This window comes from Puma concolor, chromosome D2, assembly GCF_028749965.1.
Source record: "Puma concolor isolate L17-30 chromosome D2, mPumCon1.1.hap2, whole genome shotgun sequence".
Lineage (NCBI taxonomy): Eukaryota > Metazoa > Chordata > Mammalia > Carnivora > Felidae > Puma > Puma concolor.
In genome coordinates, this window is record NC_141677.1 from 52,618,828 (window position 1) to 52,639,284 (window position 20,457).

Consider the following 20,457-nt stretch of genomic DNA (forward strand, 5'->3'; position numbering starts at 1 on the left):
TACATCACAAGGCAAAGGTAGGAGCAGGGAGAGCAGTTAGAAGGCAGTTGCAGTGATCCAGGTAAGAGATGGTAGCAGCGGAGGGTGCAAGAGAGGGCGCAAGGGATGGATATAGTTTGAAGGGAGATCCAGCAGGATTTGCTGGTGGATTAGGTTTAGAGTATGAGAGGAAGAGCAGACCCTGACCTGAGATTCTGGACCTGAGCAACTGTAATAATGGAGCTGTCACTAACTGGGACAGGGAAGACTAATGATGGAGCAGCTTTGGGGGAGGGGTAGATTGGGAGTTTGGTTTGGGACATGTTGAGTTAATCATTTCAGAGAAGAAAGGAAGTTGGCAGGTGGAAATCCAAATCTATGATTCAAGGGAAGGGTCTGGCTGGAGATAAATATTTGATAGTCTTCAGCATATAGAAGGTATTTAAACTTGAGACAGGATGAGATCACCTGAGGGAATATAGATAGTGAAGAGTGGAGGACCAAGGATTGAGTCTTGGAGCAAACCAAGAGATCAGAGAGAGGAGGAGGAACCAGCAAAGGAAACTGAAAAGGTTCAGTCATTGACATAGAAGGAAAATCCAGGAGTGTGGGTTGGAAGCCAAGTACAGAATGTATATCCAAGAAGAGGGAACGATCAGCTGTGTCAGATGTTGTTCCTGGGGCCAGGTAAGGTGACGACAGAATTGATGCTCAGATTTCACAACATGGAGGTCACCAGCCTTGACAAGAGCACTTCCAGTAGGGCCATGATGCAAAAACCTAACTGGATTGCTTCAAGAGAGAAAGGGAGAAAGAATAATTAGACACAGTGAATATGGACAACTCTTCCAAAGTTTTGCCACAAATAGGAGGAAAGAATGGGACAGTAGCTGTTAGGGGAAATACAGTCGAGAAGGTTTCTGTTTGATTTGATACAGGAGAAAAGATGGCATGTTTGAAGGGAATGGTCCAATAGACAGCAGAAAGTTAATGTAGGAGAGTAGGGTGGAGGGGGGACTGGTGAAACAATGTTCTTGGATAGATGAGAGGGAATGGAATCTCCTAGTATAAGAGAGGAGACAGATTTTATATAGGAGCACTGACAGGTCATCTGTAGCAACAGGCAGGAGGGCGGAGTATATGTGGGTACAGACACTGTAGGTAGATACGGCGGTCAGAGTCTGTGGAGATTTCTCATTGAGGAGAAAATGTTTATCGGCCAAGAGGAAGGATGGAGAGGGGGATGTAATGGTTTGAGGAGAGAAAAAACGGTGAATCCACCAAAGTGAGAGAGTAAGTTGACTAGGGAAGGGAAGTAGGATTCCTAACGACTTTAAAAGAACATTTGGATTGTAGTTATGAATTTGTAGGGGTGTGGTTGTGTTTTTTTCCAGCCACGGATGCAGGCACAGAGTTGATGGATTGTTGGATTTAGCCAGTGTTGTGGTTGTACCAAATAATTTTGAGCAAGTGAGAGAGGGACAGACAGGGGAATCAAAGGTACATGCAAAGGTGTGGTTTTAATGACTGACCTTGGAGTAAATCAGTCCTAAACTGGATAGGAGGACAGAGGGCATCAATTTGATGAGGGATGTCTCAGGGGAACAGAAATGAAACTAGTTGATTCCGGATCTGTTTGTTGAACAGTGAGAACAAATTCTTGTAAGAATTTGGGAATAGGTACTTAGAAAATGAAGAAAAGAAAGCAATTTCTAGCTTTAGAGAAAGAAAAAAGTTGCATGAGGTGATGTCTATAATCAGAGTACACTGCAAATATTTATATAACCGTGTAAACTGGTTATTAAACCAAAAAATAATAATAAGAGTAAATCAGGGAGATGAGAGTAGTTTGGAGGAAAGGGGGCTGGCAAGATGATAGCAGAGAACCAAATCTTTATTTTCCATAAAAGGAAGTCAGAAGAATCTAGACAGCAGAAAAGGCGTGGCTACCAGAAGAAACAGGTTGGATTTAAAAGTGGCTGCCTCCTCAGTTGTGAGCGTCAGAAATGGAAGGGTGGCTCATCAAAATGTTGTATTTTAATATAAGTTTAATGGGGAAGTTTTATTTGGGAATTGTATGTGTGTGTGTGTGTGTGTGTACATATATAATGTGTATGATTGTGTATATATACACATAGGTGTATGTATATATAATAGATGTGTATATATGTATGTGTATATATACAATTATGTGTATATTTACCCATGTATATAGTACTCTGATAAAAAAAATCAAGAAAAATACTGCTTCTCAAGTATTATTTCTATTAAATAGTCTGGGAAAACTTTGTGAACAAGTTAGTATTTGAGGTAAGTTTTGAAGAATAAGGTTGGGTTGAATTGGTTGGGTTGGAGAGCAAGAAAAGAGTGTATGAGCCAGGATGAAGAGCATGAGGGAGAAAACAGATGGGAATTGACAAGACATTCTTAGGGATAGTTAAGTAAGCCAGTTGGCTAGAGAAGAGAGACAGTAAGAGAGTAGCACCAGTTACGATTTGTGGGTTGGATTCAAGTTAGATAAACACTCAAACCAGCTGGTGGGAAGAAATCAGTCCTTGAGCAGACAGATAATGGTCAAGTGACTGCTTAAGGAAAATTCACTAAGAGTATGTCAACTTAAAGAGAAGTAGTTATGTGCTGTCTTCTAAGTAGGGTGGTGACTGACAGTGGGAGCATGGGAGGTATGGAAAGACCAGGTGGGAGAGACATGGAGAAGGTGCAGCCAGCGGGGCTTGGTGAGTCAGTGTACGCACTGTGAGGGGGGGGTGGGGGAAGGCTTAGATAATTCTTGCATTTTGAGCCTGTTTGGGAGAGCTATGGTATCATTTCTAAATTTCATTTTTAAAAAGTAAGACGATGAGAGAGGTATTCAGTATTTTGTTGAGGGATAGATGAGACAGTCTTGACACTGATGAGCAAAAGGAGGTGCTTGAGATATTCAACATCAGTTCAAAAAATGGAACTTGAGCTCAGCAGAGAAGTGTAATGGATATGCATCTATGTTTGTGTATACACATGCACACACGTGCACATACAATCTGCCTGGATGTTAGCTTTCAAGCCACAGAGTGGATGTGATAGTCAGGGCATGCAGCCTGTAGAAGAGGTCAAGAGTGCACAGCAATGAAGAATAGTCAAATTGCGAGGTAGTCGGGAAAAGAAAGTACTTAGGGACAAAGAGAAGTAGAGAGAAAAAAGGAAAACCAGGAGGGGGAATTTTCAAGGAGGCAGTATCTGGCAACAGCGTCAAGCTGCAATATAAGAGAGAAATGACTTTTAAAAACCATTTTAAAACTTTAAACTGCAATTCTAAAGCAAGAATTTAAACCCGTGCACTATGGAAGCTATGGATGATTCCAGGAGTCCAGGAGAGTAAAAGAAACAAAACACAGAGTATGGGGCAGAACTAACATCAATTATGCTTTCAGACTTTTCCAGTTAGAAGAAAATATTGAGAAACTGCCAAAAGCTTGAAAAGACAGTAGATTAAGGAAAGGTTTGGGGGGTTTTGAGATGTGAGAAGATTGTCCATATTTGTATCCTAGAAGAGCGATGCTGCTGAGCAGGGTGTGGGGGTGGGGAGCAGAGGGGCTGTGGGAGCAGGGGGAGAGTGAAGAAACAGTCACAGAAAGGAGGCATTTCACTCTTACATGGCAGGAAAAGGAAACAGGAAAAATGTCAAGATAAGTGTTTACATGTATTATCTAGGAAGACAGAGTGACTAAAAGGTCTAAATTGCTCAGAAGAAAGGAATGGACATCATTTCCGTTACAGCAAAGAGCCAGAATTGTGGTAGAGAGTTTGAGAACAGGTGTATCGGCTATTGCTGCATAACAAACGAGCCATAAATTTAATGCTTAAAGCAGTAATAAAAGCGTTTGTTATTCCTCACAGTCCTGTGTGGCTCATAGATCTAGGTGGTTCTTCTGGTCTTGGCTGGACTCACTCAGAAGACTACAGTGAATGAATGAGTCAAAAGTGGTCTCATCAGGGCAGCTTGGCTCGTACGTGGTGTCCCGTCCTCCTGACTTGTTCTCATGATGGCAGGATTCTAAGAGAGAGAGCGCACGGAGCACAGGAGGCCTCTTAAGGCTTTGGCTCAGAACCCAGCATGGTGTCATTTGGGCCACATTCCGTTAGCCTAAGCACGTTTCAAGGCTAGCCCATATAGATTGTTGAGATGGGGAGATAGATGCCATCCTTTAATCAAGGGAGGGATTTCAAAGTCCTGATCAGAGGGTGGAGATGTAGAGAGCTGGGGACTCTGGGACCACTTTTGTCATGGATCTGACACTGTGGGAAAGGCTGGAAATGGGTGCACTCTAAATGCAGAGGAGTTTGGTATAGTGGATGTGCTAAAATTGTGTATGTTCTGAATTTTGCAATACATGTAAGATACAGATCTCAAACTCTTTACATATTGGATTTTGATATCTTCATTGTTAGTATATATTCTCTTTTTTCCTCTTTGGAAGGTTGGATAATACATTAGAGGAAATTATATTTAAGCTGGTCCCTGGACTGCGAGAACGTAAGTTGCTTTTTGGCTTCTTGCAGATTTTTGTGTTCTGTGAAGTCAGCATTTCTATTAAAGATTTTGTGATTGTTTCTGTTATACCTTTTTTTTCTTTTAAATTAGAAGAACTTGAGCGTGAATCTGAATTTTGGAAGAAAAATAAGCCTCAAGAAAATGGACAAGGTGACTTTTTCTTATTTCTCTGGTACAATCTCTCAAATCGGTTAGCTTTATGTAGCTTTGGTGAACTAATATCTCTTCAAGCTCAAATTTATCCTGTACAAAATTCATGTACCCCTTTATTTACATTGTGAACCTTTTACATAAAATCATGAGATGTTATATACATATATGTAAATCTGGAGTTACGGCAGTTGAAGGTAATTGGAAATAGAGGAAATTGGACTTTGGGAAGAGAAAAGGGAGTTAAGACTAAAAACTGACTACTGATTATAGCAATATTTGCTGGAGAGCTGAAGGAAACTCTAGTAGCCATAGTCTGCAGCTAAACATGGAGGGGTTTTCTGTTTTATTTATTTTAGTTTATGTGTTTATTTTAGTAAGAGAAGGAACCAAGATGTGGCTGAGTGCCAAAATAGGGGGTCTTTCTATGCTCTGATAATCTGGAATTAAGTTTTTATAGGTGGAACTCAGATGATACAGATTTGTACATTTTGGGATTTAAAAAATATTTCTAGTCACTTATGGGGATTTTCTCCATCACTTATGCTGAGTGTCCAGATTTCTCTTTTGGATCCCAGGAGACTCAGCCATCAGTAATTTTTAATAATGTCAGCAAAATAGCAAACATTACTGGGCAGAGAAAAGGCTTTTAGTATGTATAATTCACACAAGGGGGGGGGGGAGTACACCATACCTGAAATTAGAAGGAACTAGTATCCTTTCCCATTGTTCTCTAATACGATATTTATTTCAGGAGAGCCTGAATACCACTAAAATCTTTTAAGGATGTATGTTTTTATAGGCTCATTGTGAGCTCAGTCTCTTACCCTTGGTTTTCCCTCAAGATCATAGGATTGTCAATCATACATCATTAGTATGGGTGAGGAAACGCTCTCTTTCTCTTTTCATCTGTAAACTGAGGGTCATAGTTTTATTAACTGTTCAAGGCTGGCTTCCAAAGCAGGGGAGGTTTGAGAATAGCTTTCAATGACTGGAATAAGATAGTAAAGGCTTATTATCTATAACAACAAAATGGGCAAAGAAGCCAAATCAGACAAAAAAAAAAAAAAAAAAAAGACTTCGCTAAAGGCTTTGTCTTACCAAGTGTACATTGCAGTTTAGACAGTAGTGCTCTAATAAAAGTGCAAATAATTTAAAGTTGACTAAATGTTCCAATTTTTGACTGTCTTTTCAAGAGGGCAGGAACCCAAGGGACTGTTATCAGAAGCTTTTACGTAGTAGGTTTAGTTGATAACTCTGTATCTTACAAGACTCACAAAGGACCACAGCCTCCTGTGTGTGGACCTCCCTTTACCCATCTCTCTCTCTTTTTAAAGTATTTTACAATGTTTGCTCTTAGTTTGGGTAGAGAATTTGGATCTTTTCTTGGAGCCTGGGAGGTTGGTTCATAAAAACCCACCCTGTCTACTTGGGCTCCATATAAATATGTAGAAGAAAGAATGCAGAAGAAAGAGAACCCACCCGCCCTTTATGATATAACTGTGATGCTTTTACTAGTCATTAAAGAGGAGCTAACCTGTCATTTTTTCTTTCTAGGATTTTGTATACTGTAATGCTTAACTGGCTAGCTCTTTCAGGTTTCAGTTTAGAGATAGTTTATCTGGAAATCTTCCCTGAATCTCTGCTTCACCCCAAAGTTTGGATTTATTAACTCTCTTACATGTTTCCACATAGGCTGTTTTTACCTCTTCCATCAAAGTCCTTATCATATTTCTCCATCTGTCTGTTTTCTTTACTTGCCTGTATCTCTTCCTGTACCCTGACCACTATGAGGGTGAGGATGATAACACTCTAGTTTCAGTATTCCCTCAAGCCTAGCACAATGCATATCCACCACAGAGTTAAAGGGACTCTGTAAGTAAGGGAGTCAGCACATGGAGTTGCAATGTAGGCTGCAGGTATTTCATAGGCTAAATACACTTGTGTATAACACGACGTATGCTATCCAGACTTCCCTAATGGATTGTTAATGTTACACAGCTACATACATGTTTCGAAAGCTAACTCATTCTACTCATTTCACTAACTGATTTTATGGCTATTTAATAATTTGAAATGTTGAGAACTCAAAGAATATTTTATATTTTGAAAAGAGTACTTAGTTTCAAATTTGAATGTATATAGAAGTTGGAATATTTTTATGTCCTGCCTACTTTCTAAGTGATCTAATCACCAGTTGCGATCATTTTTGTGGCCAGATATAGCTAGTCCTGAATCTTTCATTTGGATGTCCCAGTAAGTCTAGAAATTTTAGGCCATGTTAATGAGTCACTGATGGCTTTTTAAAAATATCTCCATTGTTGAATTGGTTGGAACATTTTAAAGATATTAAAATTTTTAGTTATTCTTCAATCAAAAACTAAGAAATGTCTTTTAAACATTTTTGTTTTGATGATTTTGTTTTTGTTTTGATGATGAATATACTGTTGCTTAACTTTAAAATCAACTTTGAGTTCCATCTGACTTAGTTTTGTTTAAATTATACAGATGATACTTCAAAAGTTGACAAACCTAAAGTAGATGAAGAAGGTGATGAAAATCAAGATGATAAAGACTATCACAGAAGTGACCCACAAATTGCTATATGTCTAGATTGTTTACGAAATAATGGACAGTCAGGAGACAATGTAGTAAAGGTGAGTGGATGAGCAAAGGTATATTTTTTAGTAATCATTTCATAGTAAACCTTTGATAATTTGTTGATGAATTTAGCTGGTGTTTGCTTTCAAAATTTTTGTTAACATTATCAAGTAGAATGTCATTCTCTCACAGTCTCGTAGCTACAAGGGACCACACGGTTGCTTACTCCAGGCGCCTGATTTCCAGCCCTCACAACTGAACAGTCCTGGGCCAATGCCACCACCTAGTGGCTAATTTCAAGAATCACGCCTCTTTTCTCTGTCACCTCCTTTTATACTTTTGTTGGGAGTTCATATACATTGTTTCTCCCTTCTTATGTGTAGTAACCAATTCAGACTCCCATCCTTACATCATGGGCACTGCCTCCAACTCTTTCATTCATACCCTCTTCATTTTCCTATTTTTCTGTTTTTATTTGCAATTCAAAAAGCTATCCATGACATGACTAATACATTTCATACATAATATAATTAGTTTTGAAGTAAAATTGGGTGTCATAAAGTGCCTACGAACTTTTAAAGTTCTTGAAGTCTCCCAGACATTTCCTGTAGAATCTCTGTTTCTAATTCTGTTTCTCCCTGTATTTGCTAATTCAAACTTTTTTAAAAAAAAATCTATATACTGAAGAGTTTAAAACACCCTATTCAGTTTTATTTATTTTCTTTGGTTTTTTTTTTTTTTTAATTTTTTTTTTCAACGTTTATTTATTTTTGGGACAGAGAGAGACAGAGCATGAACGGGGGAGGGGCAGAGAGAGAGGGAGACACAGAATCGGAAACAGGCTCCAGGCTCTGAGCCATCAGCCCAGAGCCTGATGCGGGGCTCGAACTCACGGAGAGCGAGATCGTGACCTGGCTGAAGTCGGACGCTTAACCGACTGCGCCACCCAGGCGCCCCTATTTTCTTTGGTTTTTACATGGTGTTGTTTAAATATTGTTTTCTGCTTTTTTATTGCAAGGCACTTCCCTTTTCATTATAAATGTTCACTACTTTAGCTCTTAAATAGATTTTTGTCCGTTTGTCCTAGCAAATATCAGTGATTGAGAATATTGTTTCTCTCTTTATACTCCATATTTTATTCAAATACCTATCTGTATTCATTGTTTCTTGTTTTCTTTTACTTACTTGCTCTGTATAAATCTGTAGGTGAGTGGGTTAGATTATTCACTAATACATTTAATGATATTTTCCTATTAGGAAATTAAAAACAAATGATTTTCAACTCAGATTAAGTTTTCCTAGCATCTTACAACAGAAAGTATGTAGGAGCATGGGGATTCAGTGAAGATATAAGTGATAAGAAAAACAATTTTTCACTCAGGGAACTTTAGTTAGGACCTACGCGTGTAGCCAAACAGTTATAATAAAATAATGGGTTTAGTTAAGAGGGGCTGGTTGGACAAGGCATGTAATCAACAGCAGCAGTCTTTAGAGAAGTGGTTACCAGACCTATTTATCCTTCCAGGCTTCTCTGTTGTTTCTTATGTCCTGGTGCAGCACTCCTTGCTTTTTGTAAGTCTTTTTAATAACCTTACATTTCTCTCTTATTGCCAATCATTTCTGTAATCCTCTTTTTAAGAGATTCTTCTTAATAGCGATTGTGATCATCCTTTAGCTGTCTGACACATGAGTTACTGTCTTGTAATGAAAATTAAATCAGTAGAAAAGCTGAATATCTTTTCATAAATAAATGTGAAGTCTACTTCCTGTAGGATTTCTAGTATGAAAGTTATAAAGCACTGCATTTAATAGATTCACCTGAAAAATTACCCCTTGCCTTGATACTCTCTTTTGACAACTTTGACACTTGGCCGTTCCAGTTGACCCTCTATCCATTCACTCTTTCCTTTATACAGTTTTGTTCATCCTTGTGCCTTCTATTTAAAACAGCTTTCACAGCTTATATGACTTTGCTACCCTGATTCCCACCTTTCTCTCTGGCCCTTCCTCCACTGTCTCCACTTCTTCCAGTCCTCTACTTGATATATGTGAGTATCTCCTAATACTAGTCTTCCACTCAGTTATCCTTTCTCTGGATTTATCCTAGGAGTTCAGTACGATTCTTTGTGGCTTCAACTCTACAGAGAACTTTTAAATCCCCATTTCCAACTCTGTCATCCCTCCCATGTTGAAGTATTCAGTCTCTGACTATTAAATATCCCGGTTGAAAGTTTCACTAACACCTGAAACTTAGTATGTTTAAAGACAGATTCATTATACTTTCACCTAACTTTACTCCAAACGTTCTATTTCAATTAGGACTGCCATCTTTGTCCTAGTCCTACAAGTTCAAAACCTTGGAGTCATGTTTCACTTTTTACTGTCTCCCTTCAACAAGCCATAAGTCCTGAAAACTTTGCCTCATCTAGTGCTGCTCACCTTTTTCCTAGATTTTTGTAAGCAGTCTTATCATCCATGGCTGAGGCTATAGCCTGAAGGTGTGGTCCAGAGTCATGGCCAATATTAGGGTCAGATAGAAAATATTTTAGGCTCTGTGGAACTCCTAACAAAGATACAAAAGGAGAGATGAAATACGTTCTCTTTTGCAACTTTTCAGCTTACTTATTGTAGCACTACAGCAGCCTTCGACCATAGTGAATGAACTGGCATGATTGTGTTCCAATAAAACTTTACCTACAAAAATAGGTAATTTTGGCTTGAGGTCTGTGGCCGTCGTTTGCCACCTTCCAGCCTACGGAATCAAGTCTCACTTATGTTAGCATTCAGGGCCTTCCGCTAACTAAACCCCATCTTGATAAGTTTATCTCCCATTATACCTATGAGTGAACCCTCGTCTCAAGACAAATGATTATTGCCATATATCTGACAAAGGATTTGCATCCAGAATACATAAAGGCTCGTATTAAGAATATTTAAAACCCTCTCAAACTGAGAAACACTTCCTTTCCTGGCACATTCTTGCCTCATTTCACCACTTTGCTATGTTTCTGTCAAGACTCAAGCAGAGACCTCCTTTTTGTGATGCAGTTTTCAACCCTACTCAATCCCTTCTCTGAGATTCTGTAGGATTTGCATTTATAACTCAGGTTGTTATTTATCCAGTCAGCATTTATCGTGTTCTTGAAGTTTTCAGGTACTGATACTTTTATCTTTTGAGTATATGTCTTATCCTTCAGACTAGATTGTAAACCCCTTAAAGGCCAAGAAACCCTGTCTGTGTTTCTTGATAGCCTTCTCAGCCACCTCACTTCTGTGGAGTAGGCTGTGCTTTTCAAATGTGGGGGTGATGTAGTTGCACATACAGTTTATATAGTATACCTGCTGTTTTTGTAATTCCAAAAATCAAAGTCGGGAGCAGGAAGACTGAAAATAGTAGAGTGAGGACCTTCAAAAATTCACTCCTCCATAAAAGCAGTGAAAAAACTGCCAAAAAAAAAAAAAAAAGAAAGAAAGAAAGAAAGAAAGAAAGAAAAGAAATTACCTCTCAAAAGCTTGCAGAAGCCCATGGAGCATTTAATCAAGAAAACGGTGTGAACAGTGAGTTTTGTGGCATTTTAACTTGCCTTAGTCCAATCCCCTGCTCTCCAGCTCAGGAGTAGCCTTGAGAAAGAAGAGCCCACTTTTCCACTGCAACCTCTCAGGCACCAAAGGGACAAAACAAAGGTGGAGCTCTTTCAAAGCCGAATTGCCAAATAATTATCATTATTTGACCAGACTGGTGGTTCCTCGAATACCCCGCTTACAAGGCTGTCCATATTAGACCTGATACGGAGCTTGCCCAGTAGAAAACACCTCTGTGGTCTGGGAAGGGTGGAGCATTTTTCAGAACCAGTTACAAATACTTTAACTTCATGGCTGTCTGAGGTATAGCTAACATTTGGGGCAAACCATAAACAACCAAAAAGCTTAAAAGAAAAAGCTGGTGAATAAGAGGTCCATAGATATCAAAGTCTATAGGGACTTTGAAAAGCTCTAACAATCTACAGTTTTAAGCTTGTAGATAGGACTGTGTACATGCTCAAGAAAGACCTAAGTAGGCCTTAAGCTCTCACCTCTGGCTGACCTTGAGGCTCTGTACAGAGTCAGGATGTGAAAGACTAAGGCAGAATCGTCAACAGCCTGGTTGAATGTTGAAGGTGTGCCCTCAAACAGTCGATTAGCAAAGATTGGGAGATTTATTGGTTCCAAGTGTATAAGGAAATCTCTTCAATCACTAGCCAGCCATTAGGTGGAAACTTAAGTGGGTACATACTGTAAAGAATACCAGCTTCACAGAATTAGTTTAGGAAAGTCACTAAACAAAGAGAAACAGCAAGATATAGACACAATAACAAACCCTAAGAGGCAGATGGGAACCTGATTCCATTGTTGCCACATTCTATTACTTTAAACATCAAGTTTTCAACAAAAAATTACGAGATGAATAGAAATAAAGCACAACTCATATACAGGGCAAAAAAAAAAAAAAAAAAAAAAGTAGTCAATTAAAACTGTCCCTGAAGGGGCGCCTGGGTGGCTCAGTCACTTGAGCATCCGACTGTTGATTTTGGCTCAGATCATGAGCCTAGTGTCATGGGATCAAGCCCTGCATCAGGCTCCATGCTGAGTGTAGAGCCTCTCTCTCTCTCTCTCTCTCTCTCTCTCTCTCTCTCTCTCTCTCTCTCTCTCTCTCTCTCTCTCTCTCCCTCCCTCTCTTCCTCTCCCCTCCACCCCTGACCCTTTCCCCCATTCACACACTTACTCTCTGTAAATTAAAAAAAAAAATCTGCCCCTGGAGAAGTCCAGACATTGGACTTATTACTAGATATAGATTTTAAGTAATCCATTTTAAATGTGTACATAGAACTAAAAGAAATCATCTGTAAACATTTAAATGAAAGTGTAAGAGCAGAGCAAAGCTGAGGGCCAAACAGGATCTTGAGCTCGCCACGTCCCAGAGACACACCAAGACAGCCACTATGTTGATTATGACTAACTCTAAAACTGACTTCAAGACTGGCAGAACAGATCTTCCATAGCTAGTCATAGAAAGAAGGCTACATCAAAAAGGGTAAAAGGAGTGAAGATTTTGTTGGGAACCACGCTAACCACAGACAAGAGGGATATCACAAGCACAGAGGAGCAAGGGGATTAGACCCCTTACGAGTCACCCCAGCCCTGGGGATGCACACTGGGAAGATGAGTCCCTATAATGCCTTTGAAAATAAGTGGGGCTTAACCCTAGGAGAGCCAGAGGGTAATAGGAAACCAAGTCCCCACACTTAGTGCGTTGGCTCTCTAAATAACGTGCCCTGAGACACAGCACAGCACACAGCATTTTGAAAAGTATTTGAGGTATACGTGAAGGATATTTATTGACTAATCTTAGGACCTGTACCAGAAGGGGAGGGATCTGCAGAAGATTTCTCTGGGAACAAAACTGCTTGCAGGTGCCGTATTTCTTGCCCTCTCCCAGCCTAGGCAGCTGGACACCTGCAGAAGCCAGTTCTGACACTCTACATCTACCTTGCTAGCACCACAAGACACACCCCAGGATTCCCCTGCAGATTTGCTCCACCCGACACATTCAGTTCTGCAGACATCCCTCCAAAGTGGCACTTGCCCTGCCGTGCCCAATAGGCAACCCCAGCCAGGACTGGCACCACTCCAAAGTGACTCCTGCTCTGGAGAGGGGGACATTTAACCCCACAAACCAGCACACCCTTAGTTTCTACAGCCAGGCTTTTTAGCTGGCTACCAAGGGAGCAAACCCTGCCTGTCAGTGCACCTGCAGCTGATGCAGAAACTAATTGCAGATGGCTTAGCTCAGTACCAGCCCCACCCACCAGTGAGCCCATGGCAGCTGCAGCAAAGCCTCTGAGTTGGCCATGCAAGAATCAAGCCCTGCCCATCATTGCACATTTCCCTGCAGCTAAGTGAAGACAGCTAGCCTGTGTGCTGGCTCCACCCACCAGCAAGCCCATGACAGCTTCAGACAGACCTCTTAACAGCATGGGGAACAAACCCTGCACAGTGTGCCCACGGCAAGTGAAGTGGGTCATTGTGGTCAGCTAGGCTGAAGACCGGCTTCACTCACAAGCATGTCCACAGCAATCACAGCTCAGCCACAACAGGTAGGTGCACACAGCCCACACAGGGATACCCCTGGAGCACCTTGTTCTATTGTGCTACAGGGCACCACAGAACCTCTTCTACACAGGGCCACTTATTTCAAGACCAGGAGGTGTAGCTGACTTGGCTAATACATAGAAGCAGAGAGTTAGACAAAATGAGGAGACAGAGGAATATGTCCCAAATGAAAAAAAACAAAACAAAAAAAACCCCAGAAAATCACAGAAGAGCTAAATGAAACGGAGATAAGAAACATCCCTGATAAAGAGTTCAAAATAATGGTCATAAAGGTTCTCATAAGACTTGAGAAAAGAGTGGAGGAACTCACTGAGAACTTTTTAACAAAGAGGTAGATATAAAAAAGAACTAGTTAGAGCTAAGCATACAGGAACTGAAATGAAGAATACATTCGAGAGAATCAACAGCAGATTAGAGGCTGCAGAAGAATGGATCAGCAATCTGAAAGGGTGATAGAAAGCAACCAAGCTGAAACACAAAAAGAAAAAAATGATAAATAAAAATTAAGGTTAAGGGAAATTTGCCACATCATCAAGTATAAAAACATTCATATTATAGCGATTCCAGAAGTAGAAGAGAGAAGAGGGCAGAAAACTTATTTGAAGAAATAATTGCTGAAAACTTTCCTAATCCGGGGAAGGAAATAGACATCCACATCCAGGAATTACAGAGAGTCCCTCACAAGGTGAACCCAAGGAAGTCCACGTGACAACAGGTAATAATTAAAATGGCAAAAAGTAATGACAAAGAATTTTAAAAGTAGTGAAAAAACTGAGTTACATACAAGGGAAACACTTTAAGAATATCAGCTGATTTTTCAACAGAAATTTTGCAGTCCAGAAGGGAGTGGCATGATATATTCAAAGTGCTAAAGGAAAAAACATAAAACCTACAGCCAAGAATACTCTACCTGGAAAATTTGTCTTTTCGGAAATGAGGAGAGATAAGAGTTTCTCAGACAAGAAAGTTAAAAGATTTAATCACCACTAAACTAACCTTATAAGAAATACTACAGGAAACTCTTTAAGTAGAAAAAAAAGACCATAACTAGAAATAAGAAAAGTATGAAAGCAGGGGGAACCTGTATTGCTTTACACAAAGTAGTAAAATCAGTTCTATCTACAAAAATTAGTCAAGGGATACATAAAATAGAAAGGTGTAGGGGCACCTGGGTGGCTCAGTTGGTAAAGTGTCCGACTTCGGCTCAGGTCATGATCTCGCAGTTTGTGAGTTCGAGCCCCACGTCAGGCTCTGTGCTGACAGCTCAGAGCCTGGAGCCTGCTTCCAATTCTGTGTCTCCCCCTCTCTCAGCCCCTCCCCTGCTCATGCTCTGTCTCTCAATAATAAATAAACGTTAAAAACTGTAAAAAAAAAAAAAAAAAAAGAAAAGAAAAAGAAAATGTTTTAAAAAAATAGAATACACATTCTTTTGAAGTGCACATGGAACATTATTTTTTTTTTTAACGTTTATTTATTTTTGAGAGACAGAGCACTAAGTGGGGGAGGGGCAGAGAGCGAGGGAGACACAGAATCTGAAGCAGGCCTCAGGCTCTGAGCTGTCAGCACAGAGCCTGATGGCGGGGCTCAAACCCACAAACCGTGAGATCATGACCTGAGCTGAAGTCAGACGCTTAACTGACTGAGACACCCAGGCACCCCATGCACATGGAACATTCTTTAGGACAGACTGCATATTAGGCCACAAAACAAGTCTTGATAAACTTAAGACTAAAATCATACCAAGCATCTTTCTCAATCATAATGGTATGAAACTATCTTTCATAACTCTTCTATAGTTTTCAGAGTACAGATCTTTTGTCTCTTTAGAAAGGTTTATTCCTAGGTATCTTATTGTTTTGGGTACAATTGTAAATGGGATTGATTCCTTGATTTCTTTTTCTGCTCCTTCATTATTGGTGTATAAAAATGCAACAGATTTCTTCCTGATTTTTATCCTGCAACTTTGCTGAATTCATGTGTTCTAGCAATTTTTTTGGTGGAGTCTTTAGGGTTTTCTACATATAGTACCATGTCATTTGTGAATAGTGAAAGTTTGACTTCTTTATTGCCAATCTGTATGCCTTTTATTTCTTTTTATTGTCTGATTGCTGAGGCTAAGACTTCCAGTACTGTATTAAATAGTAATGGTGGGAGTGGACATCTTATCTTGTTTCTGACCATAGGGGAAAGCTCTCAGTTTTTCCCCATTAAAGATGATATTAGCTGTGGGTCTTTCATATATGGCCTTTATGATGTTTAGGTATGCTCCATCTATCCCTACTTTATCGAGGGTTTTTACCAAGAACGGATGCTGTATTTTGACAGATGCTTTGTCTGTATCTATTGACAGGATCATATGGTTCTTACCCTTTCTTTTATTAGTGGGGTGTATCACACTGATTGATTTGCAAATACTGAACCAGCCCTGCAATCCAGGAATAAATCCCACTTGCTCATGGTGAATAATTCTTTTAATGTACTGTTAATTCAATTTGCTAGGAACTTGTTGAGAATTTTTGCACCCAGCTTCATCAGAGATATTAGCCTGTAATTCTCCTTTTTAGTGAGGTCTGGTTTTGGAATTAATGCTGCCTGGCTTCATAGGAGTTTGGAAACTTTCCTTCCATTTCTATTTTTTTGGAACAGTTTGAGAATAAGTTTAACTCTTTTTATTTTTATTTATTTATTTTTTTTTATTTTTTTTTTTAATTTATTTTTTTTTTTTCCAACGTTTATTTATTTTTGGGACAGAGAGAGACAGAGCATGAACGGGGGAGGGGCAGAGAGAGAGGGAGACACAGAACTGGAAACAGGCTCCAGGCTCTGAGCCATCAGCCCAGAGCCCGATGCGGGGCTCGAACTCACGGACCGCGAGATCGTGACCTGGCTGAAGTCGGACGCTCAACCGACTGCGCCACCCAGGCGCCCCTATTTTTTTTTAACGTTTATTTATTTTTGGGACAGAGAGAGACAGAGCATGAACGGGGGAGGGGCAGAGAGAGAGGGAGACACAGAATCGGAAACAGGCTCCAGGCTCTGAGCCATCAGCCCAGAGCCCGACGCGGGGCTCGAACTCACGGACCGCAAGATCGTGACCTGGCTGAAGTCGGACACTTAACCGACTGTGCCACCCAGGCGCCCCTAAGTTTAACTCTTTTTAAATGTCTGGTAGAATTCCCCAGGGTAGCCATCTGGCCCAGGACTCTTGTTTGTTGGGAGATTTTTGATAACAAATTCAATTTCTTTGCTGGTTATGGGTCTGTTCAAATTTTCTATTTCTTCCTGTTTCAGTTTTGGTAGTTTGTGAGTTTCTAGAAGTTTGTCCATTTCTTCCAGATTGCCTAATTTGTTGGCATATAATTTTTCATATTATTCTCTTATAATTGTTTGTATTTCTGTGGTGTTGGTTGTGATCTCTTTTGTTTGTGATCTCTTTGGGTCCTTTCTCTTTTCTTTTTGGTAAGTCTGGCTAGGGGTTTATCAATTTTGTGAATTCTCTCAAAGAATCAGCTTTTAGTTTCATTCATCTGTTCTACTGGGTTTTTTTCAATTGTTTTCTATATTATTTCTGCTCTAATCTTTATTATTTCCCTTCTGCTGGCTTTAGGTTTATTTGCTGTTCCTTTTCTGGCTCCTTTAGGTATAAGGTTAGATTGTATATTTGAGACCTTTCTTGCTTCTTGAAATAGGCCTGAATTGCTATATACTTTCCTCTAGGATTGCCTTTGCTTCATCCCAAAGGGTTTGACTATCATGTTTTCATTTTCATTTGCTTTCATGTATTTTTTTATTTCTTCATTCATTTCCTGTTTAACCCATTCATTCTTTAGTGGGATGTTCTCTAATCTCCATGTATTTAAGGGCTTTCAAAATTTTTTCCTGTGGTTGAATTCAAGTTTCATAGCATTGCGATCTGAAAATATGCATGGTATGATCTCGATCTTTTTGTACCTATTCAGGGCTGATTTGTGACCCAGTATGTGATCTATTCTGGAGAATGTTCCAAGTGCATTTGAGAAAAATGTGTATTCTGCTGCTTTAGAATGAAATGTTCTCAACGTATCTGTTAAGTACATCCAGGCAGGCCAATGTGTCATTCATAGCCATTGTTTCCTTACTGATTTTCTGCTTAGATAATCTGTCCATTGCTGTATGTGAGGTATTAAAGTCCCTTACTATTATTGTATCATTATTGGGTTTCTGGGTGTTTGTCATTAATTGATTTATATACTTTGAAGAGGACATAAAGAAATGGAAAACATTCCATGCTCATGGACTAGAAGAACAAACATTGTTAAAATGTTTATACTACCCAAAGCAATCTATACATTTAATGCAATCCCTATCAATATACCACCAGTGTTCTTCACAGAGCTAGATCAAACAATCCTAAAATTTGTGTGGAACCGCTTAAGACCCTGAATAGCCAAAACAGTCCTGAAAAAGAAAAACAAAACTTGGAGACATCACGATCCTGGATTTCAAGCTATATTACAAAGCTGTAGTTATTGAGACAGTCTGATACTGGCACAAAAACCGGTACATAGATCAATTAAATGGAATAGAAACCCCAGAAATGGACCCACAGCTATACAGCCAACTCATCTTCAACAAAGCAGGAAAGAACTCCAATGGAAAATAGTCTCTTCAATAAATGGTGTTGGGAAAACTGAACAGCGACATGCAAAAGAATGAACCTGGACCACTTTCTTATAACATACACAGAAATAAATTAAAAATGGATGAAAGACCTAAATGTGAGGACAGGAAACCATCAGAATCCTAGAGGAGAACACAGGCAGCAACCTCTTTGACCTTAGCCAGAGCAACTTCTTACTAGACACGTCGCCAAAGGCAAGGGAAACGAAAGCAAACATGAACCATTGGGACCTCATCAGATAAAAAGCTTCTACACAGTGAAGGAATCAATCAACAAAACTAAAAGGCAGCCTACTCAATGGGAGAAGATATTTGCAAACAACGTATCTGATAAAGGGTTGGTATCCAAAATCAATAAAGAACTTATCCAGCTCAACACCCAAAAAACAAACAACCTGGTTAAGAAATAGGCAGAAGACATAAATAGACACTTTTCCAAAGAAGACATCCAGATGGGTAACAGACACATGAAAAGATGCTCAACATCACTCATCATCAGGGAAATACAAATCAAAACCACAATGAGATACCACCTCACACCTGTCAGAATGGCTAAAATTAACAACACAAGAAACAACAAGCATTGGCAAGGATGTTGAAAAGGGGGAACCTTCTTGCACTGTTGGTGGGAATGCAAACTGGTGTAGCCATTCTGGAGAACAGTCTAGAGGTTCCTCAAAAAACCAAAAACAGAGCTACCCTACCATCCAGCAATTGCACTATTAGGTGTTTACCCAAAGGATACAAAAATACTCAAAGGGGTACATGCACCCCAATGTTTATAGCAGCATTGTCAACAGCAGCCAAACTTTGGAGAGGGCCCAAATGTCCATCAACTGATGAATGGATAAAGAAGATGTGGTATATATGTACAATGGAATATTACTCAGCCATCAAAAAATGAAATCTTGCCATTTGCAACAACGTGGATGGAGTTAGAATGTATTATGCTAAGCAAAATAAGTCAATCAGAGAAAGACAAATATATGATTTCACTCGTGGAATTTAAGAAACAAAACAGATGAACATATGGGAAGGGGGAGGAAAAAAGAGAAGAAAGGGAAACAGACCGCAAAAGACTCTTAACAATACAGAACAAACTGAGTTGACGAAGGAGGAGAGTAGGAGATGGGCTAGATCGTTCGATGGGTATTAAGGAGGGCACTTGTGATGAGCACTGGATATTGTATGTAAGTGATGAATCACTAAAATCTACTTGTGACACCCATGTTGCACTGCATATTAAAATATAACTAAAATATGAAAAAAGGACTTCTCAAATTAAAAAAAATAAACATAATGGTGTGAAACTAGAAACCAATTACAAGAAAAATACTGAAAAAAAAAAAACAACTAAACACATGGAGGCTAAGCAACATGATACTAAACAACCATTGGGTCATTAAAGAACTTACAGAGGAAATCAAAAAATACATGGAGACAAATGAAAATGGAAACACAGCTATCCAAAATTATTGGGATGCAGCAAATGTTCTAAGAGGGACATTTATAGGAATACAGGACTATCTCAAGAAACAAGAAAAATCTCAAACAATCTAATTCTATACTTAAAGGAACTAGAAAGAGAACAAAGCCTGAAGTTAGCAAAGGAAGGAACTAATAAAGATTAGAGTGGAAGTAAATGAAATAGAGATTAAAAAAAAATCTCAATGAAATCAAGAAAAGGTAAACAAAATTTGATAAACTTTTAGCTAGACTCATCATGAAAAAAAAGATGAAGACTCAAATATACCAGAAATGAAAAAAGAGAAATAACAACTAACACCACAGAAATACAAAGAATTATAAGAGAATATTATGAAAAATCCTATGTGAACAAATTGGGACAACCTAGAAGAAATGAATAAATTTCTAAAAACATACAGTCTTCCAAAACTGAATCAGGGAAAGGTAAAAAATTTGAACAGACTGGTTAATAGTAACAGAATTGAAAAAACAAAAAAAAACAGAGGATCAGATAGTTTCAGAGATAAATTCTACCAAACATTTAAATTTTTTAAATAATTTTTTAATTATAAAATTATTTTTAAGAAGAGAAATGGAGTGCGAGCGGGGGAGGGGCAAAGAGAGAGGGGGACACAGATTCCAAAGCAGGCTCCAGGCTCCAAGCTGTCAGCACAGAGCCCGACGTGCGGCTCAAACTCAGGAGCTGTGAGATCATGACCTGAGCTGAAGTTGGACACTTAACTGACTGAGCCACCCAGACGCCCCAGATTTTACCTGCATTTAAAGAAGAGTTAATACCTATTCTTCTCAAACTATTACAAAAAATAGAAGAGGAAGGAAATCTTCAAAATTCATTCTATGAGGCCAGCATTACCCTGATACCAAAACCAGAAAAAGACACT

General features: G+C 39.3%; 1 protein-coding gene across 4 annotated transcripts in view; it reads left to right on the forward strand.

Annotated features, from left to right (window-relative positions):
- PCGF5 (polycomb group ring finger 5) overlaps window positions 1-20,457 on the forward strand; it is a 126,411-nt gene that overhangs the window by 77,552 nt on the left and 28,402 nt on the right. For all 4 annotated transcript variants that reach the window (XM_086680350.1, XM_086680352.1, XM_086680353.1 and 1 more), the window contains exons 4-6: window positions 4,455-4,510; window positions 4,619-4,678; window positions 7,187-7,335. In XM_086680350.1, coding sequence (XP_086536476.1) covers window positions 4,455-4,510; window positions 4,619-4,678; window positions 7,187-7,335 — 265 coding nt within the window. The remainder of the gene's footprint in view (window positions 1-4,454; window positions 4,511-4,618; window positions 4,679-7,186; window positions 7,336-20,457) is intronic.